This window comes from Apostichopus japonicus, chromosome 13 (genome assembly GCF_037975245.1).
Source record: "Apostichopus japonicus isolate 1M-3 chromosome 13, ASM3797524v1, whole genome shotgun sequence".
NCBI lineage: Eukaryota > Metazoa > Echinodermata > Holothuroidea > Aspidochirotida > Stichopodidae > Apostichopus > Apostichopus japonicus.
Genome location: NC_092573.1, coordinates 10,808,228 through 10,816,937, shown reverse-complemented (window position 1 = coordinate 10,816,937; position 8,710 = coordinate 10,808,228). Strand labels below are relative to the sequence as shown.

Sequence of the window (8,710 nt, the reverse complement as noted above, 5' to 3'; positions counted from 1 at the left end):
CACACTGACTATTTATTTCATTATTGCAATATGTATGTTCCATCACGGTCGTATGGTAGGTCATACAATACAGTAAGCCTCCATTAGCACTCTACATGTAGCAAACTACAGTACATAACACATTATACAAGGAACCCCACAAAACTGGATCATAATTTTGACTCCTCATTAATTATAGAATTACCCTCTACGTATATAGGTCTGAAAAAAAGTTGTATCCGATTGAAACTAAAACATATATAATATAGATAGAGACCGAAACACAATGATTTCAACCGATGATTGAGCAAGACGTTGTTTATATGGTTGTTACTTTGTTATACGGATCAAGGGCGTAGGAACCGGGGGCTGGGGGGGGGGCGCCAGCCCCCCCAGTGAAAAATGTGGAGGGGCGGAAGTATCATTCCGCCCCCCGGTTCGCAAGTCAGAAAACCCCTTTTTCATTTCCAAATGAGAAAAAAATCTCATTTGGAGCACCAAATTGCATCTAAGGCCAGGTGAAAATACAAAATTAAGTTTACAAAATGGAGTGGGTGTTGAAGTGTGCTATATTGCACCAAATTGCATTTGAGGCCACCTGGAAATGCAAAAAATTCCAAAGGGGGAGGGGGACACCCCCTCCCCTTAATCCCTCCCCCAGGCTGGCCATCAGTCTTCAGCCCCCCCCCCCCCACCCAAAAGTACCTTCTTACGCCACTGATACGGATTCATACATGTCATACATATCTTTGGCAGTTGTCTACCATATAATACCTAGGCTATGTCAACAATAAGTAGTAAACAGTGAATATGGATTAAAGTATTAATTTTTTACACCCAAAGTGAATGAACTGATGATCATCTTTTATAACAAAATTGCAAAACTTCCATGACATAAACTCGTCATCATAAATCGCTGGTCCCTGCAGGTCTCAGTGAAGGGCCCGTGGCCTATAGCATATATAGCCCATTTGGCCATCAAATTAATTAAAACTGAGTAGTCTACCGAGGTCTACCTGTTTACCCTTACCATAAATATTCCATAGCAGCTAGAATTTAAAGTGATATAACAAAATAATAATCTCAAGTTTCCCCCTACACCTTTACTAAGCTCGGTTTTCCCATTTCTCGTTTCTTTTCCATCCGTATTGCCCCTCTCACCTTCTCATACACATGTCCATCAGTGGTTGATATATCTTTTTGATTTTATTTCCCTGACAATTTACAAGATTTACATAATAAATCAAATCATCATTTGTACCGCTTCTATACATTTCTAAGACTGTTTGTACTTATTACGAGCCAATACTAACAAACGATTTCGGGTTTGTTACGGCAATGTTTCCTGGTTTCGTTGCATCGACGAAATCACGTAGTAGCACGAAATGATAAACTAAATCAAGAGGTCATTACTCTGTTTCATTTACCTGAAAAGAACAGTTGTTCACTTGCCATCTCGAAGGATACCATCCTAAATTTATACATTATATATGTGTTAAAATTGTATAGATGTGTAAACATTTTATAGATGTATTAACAATTTAGAGGGATGTGATATTTTCTTCTCTTGTAGTTTCATACATTTTGATATCAATGTTACCTTACACTTACTCCTCGTCGTATCTGTTACAAATGGGACGTCTTTAGCAGGTGGCGATAAAGTTTGGTACCACCGCATACACGTACCCACGTACTATTTCCAGTACCAATAATGACATTGTGTACTACTACTAGTGTGTATGTATGTGCATATCCACGTACTACATACATTGTCAATGCTCCTACATCATCAATACGCAAGCAGAGTTTGTTGCTCACGGTCATAAGCAGTTTCATGGGTCGTTATTGCGAAATTCAATAACATTCACGGTTTCATTTATATCAGAAATATTGAAGAAGTGTCTAGAGCCGCAAGTGTCGCTTCATTTGCTTTATATTTTGTTGGAACAGCGATAGCACAATCCTGGAGAAAAGCGGTACTATGGCGGCCAATGGTTTTCCAAGGGCAGGGAGATCTGGACGAACTCCACATGTTTTGACTGTTGGACTTCTTGTTGTTATATGTATTCTTGCTTTTAATTACTGGAACGTTTCATTACAAAATAAAATTCATCAAAAGGAAAGAGCTGAAATGACTAGAAACTTGGAAGAATTGGCGTTGAGACGGGTAAGAAGAGAGCCTAATGTGTAGTTAGCCCAATGTAGCCTAATGCATAAAACGAGTTGAATGTTTACTTTACACAGTGTTAGTAGTACTACTGTAGTGGGCAAGTGCAGTAGTACTTTATTACAGTTACTCGGCTTGAGCCCGAGTGTAGTCTAGTACAAGAAGTAGCCTATAGGTCGTGTTTTGGTTGACTATTGGTTAATAGTAAGTAACATTTATGATAGTTCAACACAGTTAGTGTTGACTGTCTAGCCTCTGCTAGAAAGAAAGGTCACTTCATTTGTGAGAGCTGAACATCATACACTGTACAGTAGGTTGGTTTCAGTTGTTTTCCGCATACGTTACTTTCCGCTGATTACTTTCCGCTGAAAAAATTCTTATGCGGAAAACACCTTTTTTTTCACTTACCTGTACACTATATTTTTCTGCAATTTTAGGATTCCAAATTCAGGCAGGATGATTAAAATATAACATAGAGGCGGCTTGGGGTGTTTGTAATTAGGCTTACCAGTCAAAACGTCCCATTACCAAAACGTCCCCGTACCAAAACGTCCCCGCTTTTGGTCAAAACGTCCCCGTTGGTCAAAACGTCCCCGTAAGTCAAAACGTCCCCGTAAGTCAAAACGTCCCTGTCTATCAGATTCATTCACAGTTGTGAATATATATCAATTTTAAGTTATAATTTTGCTAAGTTATCGTCATGCAAGTTGAATTACAGGCGCTAAATAAATCATGGACTAAATCGTAGAAGAAAAAAGTATAGGCCTAGCCTACGCAGTATTAGTGTATTAACGAATTAAGGAAAACAAAAAATATTATACAAGAGGAATGAAAACAGATTTTGGATGCGTATACTATACAATATAAATATATCTCTATAATATTTTAAATTGAGTGAAATCACTTATCGTTTATTTTTACAAAGTAAAATTTACTGTACGTGCCCCTGTTGATATTTGACATTTTGAAGTATGGAATTTATCGTTCGATTACCTTTAGTGTTGTAACGTTACATGTTTTGCTTATCGGTGAACAAGTTCTACAAAGGAATGTAGTTTATTTAATATTCTAACGTATAACGTAATTCAGTAGAGATGTTAAGGTATGTTGTTGATTTGTTGCTTGTCGGCGTTTCTTTATCTGTATATTTAATAAGGGAGGGTAAAGTAGAATTAAACAGGGTATGATTTGTATAGCGGGCTAGGCTACTATAGTACTACTATGGTGGTGGTTGTTTACATGTGGTTCTGCTTGCTTAGGCCTGTGACTGTGTTTCTTAGTTATGAACTGCTACCTCATTTCATTCATTTATTTCGTCTATACATAAGGTAAAAGTGGTATACTGTAGTATAAACAGGACACTAGAAAAACAATAGTAGTTAATCGAGCTAGCGACCAAAAATAAAAAAAAAAACAAAAGAAAGAAGGTAACAATTAAGAGTAGAGATAAATAAACATGAGATAATCAATACTCAGTCAGCGTAGTTTTCAATTAGGTGGGCTTTAAGATTTCACTTAAACGTTACATAAGATTTTACAGTTTTTATATCATTTGGAAGCACTTTCCAGGTTTTATAGCAGTACGTAGTTGTTCAAGAGTAATTTACCATGTTTCGTGTGATGTCTGCTAACAGAAAAATGGGTATTATTCCTCGTACTGTTACGAATATACTCGGAATTACAGGGATTAACAAATTCACTAAAGACACGAGGAGAATATTGTTGAAATACTTATAAATAAAAGAACACATCTTGAGAACATGAATGTCGCTGACCTTAAGAATACCAAGGTCTTTGTGCAAAGTACTGGTAGGATAACGTCGATGTTTAAAAGTAATGGTTTTTAACATTAACAAACAAAAATTTTTCTTTTTGCCCCTTCTCTCAAAATATTGTATAGCCTATATTCATTCCGAAACCAACCCGTGTTTAAAAAAAATCTATTAACCTACAGCCCTCTTGCATCACCGTTTTCTATTTGTATTATCTCCTTTTCTCCCCCCCCCCCCCATCAATCCTCTTCTCACAGCTCTCTTCCGCACCCTTTTTTTGCTTTTTCTCTCCACACCTTTCTGTCATTGTCCTCCAGTTTATTCCCTACCCCGTTCCTTTAATCCTCTCTTTGCCCCTCCACTGTTTATCTCCTACCTCTCCTCTTCCCCTGTTGCTTTCTTCTCTTCATCCCTTGTCTACTAATCCCCTTACATGTATCTCATTGTCGGTGTTCACCGTACTAATTAACCTGTCTGTATTCTGTGCATGTATTTTGATTCTTTATCTTACCTCAGAAAATTATACTCAAAAGTGTTTCCGCCCTCATAACCGGTACTTCCCACTCCTAAAAACTGTTTTCAACCTAAACTATACTTATCCTAATATCCTTACTCGTTGATATATTCCAAAAGTAACTTGTAAACAAAACAAAAATTCTTTTTTATTCCCTTCCCTCAATATCGCATATATTCATTCAGAAACCAACTCGTAGTTAAAAAAATCCTGCTATAGCGCCCCTCATGTCCGGTACTTCCCAATCCTAAAAATCATGTTTTCAACCTAAACTATACCTATCCTTACTCTTTGATTTTAACTAATAACATCCATATTTGTATTCCAACTGATATTAAAAGCGGGGACGTTTTGACTCACGGGGACGTTTTGGTAAAAAGCGGGGACGTTTTGGTCTTAAAAAAGCGGGGACGTTTTGGTAAAGGGACGTTTTGACTGGATACCGTAATCAGGAATTATTAAAGAATTATTAGGCCGTCGGCGGATAAAAAGGGCAAAGGGATGCCCGCGTTATGAAGGATTGAGTATCTAATAAAGTATTAAAACTGCGGTCCACGTAATGATAGTTTAAAAAAAAAAGTTGTTAAAGGCGGTATCTTTGATTTTCGCTGGAAATGGCTATATACGTAAGAGCTGTTTTAATACCCGAACACACATTTTGCACCACCTTTCTTACGAGTTACATCTAAAATCATTGCTGATTTATCCTGTTACAGTTAACTCCTATCTTCTCCATCTTCCTAAATCCTTCAATGTGCCTAATCATTTCAGTAAGTCATTCTGTTCCTCAAAAAAAAAAAAACGGTACTTTCCGCTGAAAAAAACGTTGTTTTCCGCTGACAAATTTGTTTGCGGAAAACACCGTTTTGTTTCAGCGGAAAGTAACGTGTGCGGAAAATAACGGTACCCCAGTAGGTTAGGCCTATATATAATATAGGGTACTTTTTTCTCCAGCAGGCCCGTTGTAAAATTGGGAGCCCAATTTGTGGTGGGAAATGCCGAAATAAGCTGTATTGAAATGTATTATGTCTAGGCTAGCCGGATCCTGTAATGTGAGTTACACCGAGATGATTTTAAATTACAGAATCTAATACTTAATAGCCTATACTGGTAAGGAACAGTATAATAAACAACTCACCATGCCATTGTGTGAATGTTGTCTACACCTCTCCGGTATTCCTTCCATGAAACAAAAACTTTAACCAAACTGCTTATCCACCAAAGAGCCTGTTTAAGAGAATGTGTTCAGAGGCTCTGAAGAAGATCCTGCGAGGATCGAAACATCGGCCCACTTACAACTTCTAAATATATATGTACAGATCTATAATAGATGATCTACAAAAGTTGTTTCTCAAACTCCTTTAGTAGTTATTAGAACTTGTTGCTATTCAAAGTGGAACTTTTGGTGACTATGGTCACTTACCTTTTTAACTTCAGTTCTGTTCATGCATTGACCTTTTTGAAATTATGCTTCAGGTGCATCTCGAAAAAAGATGTGAAGCGTTGGATGGACAACTTCAAGACAACAACCGTGAATTGCAAACTATTACTAGTGATAAAAACAGTTGTCTGATGAGTTTAAGAGAAACAGGAGAAGAACGAGACAGCTTCAAAAATAGATTACTGGAGAGTGATGCAGAATTTGTAAGTATTCTTGTGGCTCTTTCTTGTTTGTATTAAAAGAAAACTTTATTATTTTTACCTGTGACAGGTTGAATTTTTTTAGAATTATTTGGGTGTTCTAAACGAAAAAAAAAGGTATCAAGAGTTTGAATTATACCATTTGACTCATCTCTCTTGGAAGTCAACTATCATGTCAACTAACTGATAATTCTTCCTTCATAAATTTCCCAAGCTAAATTGAACTGAATGATAGTAATGTACTGTATGTGCAGTATATATACAGACTGGGTTGATCATCAATGTGTCAGGCAGACTTAATAGCTCAATTTACATTTTCCAGTAGACTATTCCCTAGTTACATATAGCTTGCATAAACAGTACATCTCTGAATAGATATAATGTAAGGAATACCTAACTTTTCTAATACTCCTCTGTGTTTGTAAAGTTCTCAGAACTGGCTTATCAAAATAGGACTGTCCATCCACGTCCAAAATTAAGAGAGGGGGCGCTGTCTTCTAGTTCCGCAAACCTGAGAAACTGCAGTCTCTGAATGCAGTTCAAATAATTAATACATTTACTTCGCTCCTCGCTTATCTGTCTCCTCACAACCTTAGCACCTCGTTCTACCGTGCCATAAAGTCCTGGTAAAATAATAACACTGTGCGCCCTCTATAACCGGACCCCCCCCCCGGTCACTGCCCTTCCTGCTCATTCTACCATTAAAAGTGTCATCACACGGATTTCTTGGGGAAAAATTTCCCCTGGATTTCGTCTTGGTTATATTTGCGATCGTTGGAAGTTTTCTTTCCTTAGGAGTATTAGCAGTCCAGCCCGATACTGATCCTACAATCTTGTTTGTACAGTAACTATTCAGAGATATATTTTGAAACTTATTTTCCAAGTTTCAAGTCAAATACGTTGTTTGATGCACACCTTACCTTGAGTTCTCCATATAGTTAGTACTAGTATGTTCTGCCAACTGCACAAATGGAACCTTGAACATTGGCACCTAGGCAGCGTGTTCACACCTTTCTTGAGCACATTCATGCGAACGTGTCACCTTGATATCAGAGATCTGTAAACAGCATAGATCACATCTATTAGGACAGATCATAAGTTAGTGCCATCTGTAAAAAATAATGATGGCAAGCCTCATACCCTCGCAGCTGAAATTACTGAAATGTTGTGTCTTGTGTTTTATTTTGCTTCTGAGATGACAGATGTTGAGCAAAGTGCAAAAGGAGATCAAACCCAGGGTTAGGTTAGGGTTTTTGGGAAATACATGATTAGTACAGAGCTACAGTAGGCTCACTTTATCCTACTGTAATGTGCATGTGTTTACACTTGACAAAATGGTGGAACAAGGAGGTAGTTCATAATTACACTGTTACTGTGTACTGCATGTGTGATATATACATGATGTTATTTGCCCAAACAGAGCTTCTATAGACAGTACAGTAATCTATGTTGCACGTAGAGTAGAGCTACCGACTAGAGTTCAAGGTGCAAAAATATCACACTTTAACTTGATTGTTAATTACTAGAAGTCCTCTGTTTTTCGAGTAGATTTTTGATAATTTTCTTCATGCTGTTGCATTCTCAAAAATTGCATTTTAAACAACTTGGAATCATTAAAAGTATTAAAAAGAAATGTTGAAAGTTTCAAGCAAAATTTTCTCTAAATTGTATCATGTGATTGAAGTTTATGAAAATGTAGGTCTGGATGAGAAAATGTTGGCAAAGGAATGAAATTCATAAAAACTACAGTACTGTACTTGCTCGTGAACCTTCTATCGGTAGAAAGATCTAAAACGGTTCCACTAGATTGAAGAAAGATTCTTTCAAAGAGCTGCTTCCAAAACTAGGTTCTATACTGTTTAACATTGTTCTCTGTTTGCTACTGAAACTATCAAGTAGTTTAATAGTCTCATCCAAAACTCCCAATCAAGTGGTATGCTAATGGTTGACTTTATTCTGATTTGACACATCAGTAATAATATGAACCAAGTAAGAAAAAAAAAACACTTCACAAATATTTGCAAAGTATATTGTTTACATGGTGATAAGAGATGGTACATTATTTGCAATTCTTACAGCTCAGTTAATCTCCTTACCAATGTTATTCATTAGCTTAACAGTAACTAGTCATTTGTAAGTAATGAGTTCCATTTCGAGTAATGAAATTTGAAGTAAAAGTTTTGAAATTTCTCAAGTTTGAGAATAACAATTGAGGCCGTCTGAAGTGACGATATGTTGAGAACCAAACAGAGCCGTTACTTTCTTGCTATTAACTACAGTATTAACCATCATTTGGTGAGAAAAACAAATTTGAAGACATACTGTACACGTGTCTCATATAGTTTAACTAATTGCATGTTACTTTTATTATTTTGAGAATTGTTCAGCAGGTGTTGGTAACATTTTCAGATCAAGGCAAATGTGAAAAAGCTGCTTTAAATAACAACTGACTGATTTGATGTCAGAAATTTAGATTACGCAGTAGACAATACAGTACACAGTGTCGTCTGCAAGGTTTAGCTCAAAGGGTTGATACTGTACATTGGCAATTTGTTACCACCAAGATAGGACTCCTTTAGCACATGTATATAAATCACTGAGACAATGATATTGACAATGTTATAACTTTTCAAGGCC

At 36.8% G+C, this 8,710-nt stretch overlaps 1 protein-coding gene across 2 annotated transcripts in view; it reads left to right on the top strand.

Annotated features, from left to right (window-relative positions):
- The first annotated feature begins 1,690 nt into the window (after nt 1-1,690).
- The window catches only part of LOC139978793 (uncharacterized), a 33,018-nt gene continuing 25,998 nt past the window's right edge, over nt 1,691-8,710 (top strand). The window contains exons 1-2 of one of the 2 annotated variants that reach the window (XM_071989288.1): nt 1,691-2,146; nt 5,909-6,076. In XM_071989288.1, coding sequence (XP_071845389.1) covers nt 1,961-2,146; nt 5,909-6,076 — 354 coding nt within the window. In that variant the 5' untranslated portion in view covers nt 1,691-1,960. The remainder of the gene's footprint in view (nt 2,147-5,908; nt 6,077-8,710) is intronic. The other variant, XM_071989289.1, reaches the window with a different exon arrangement.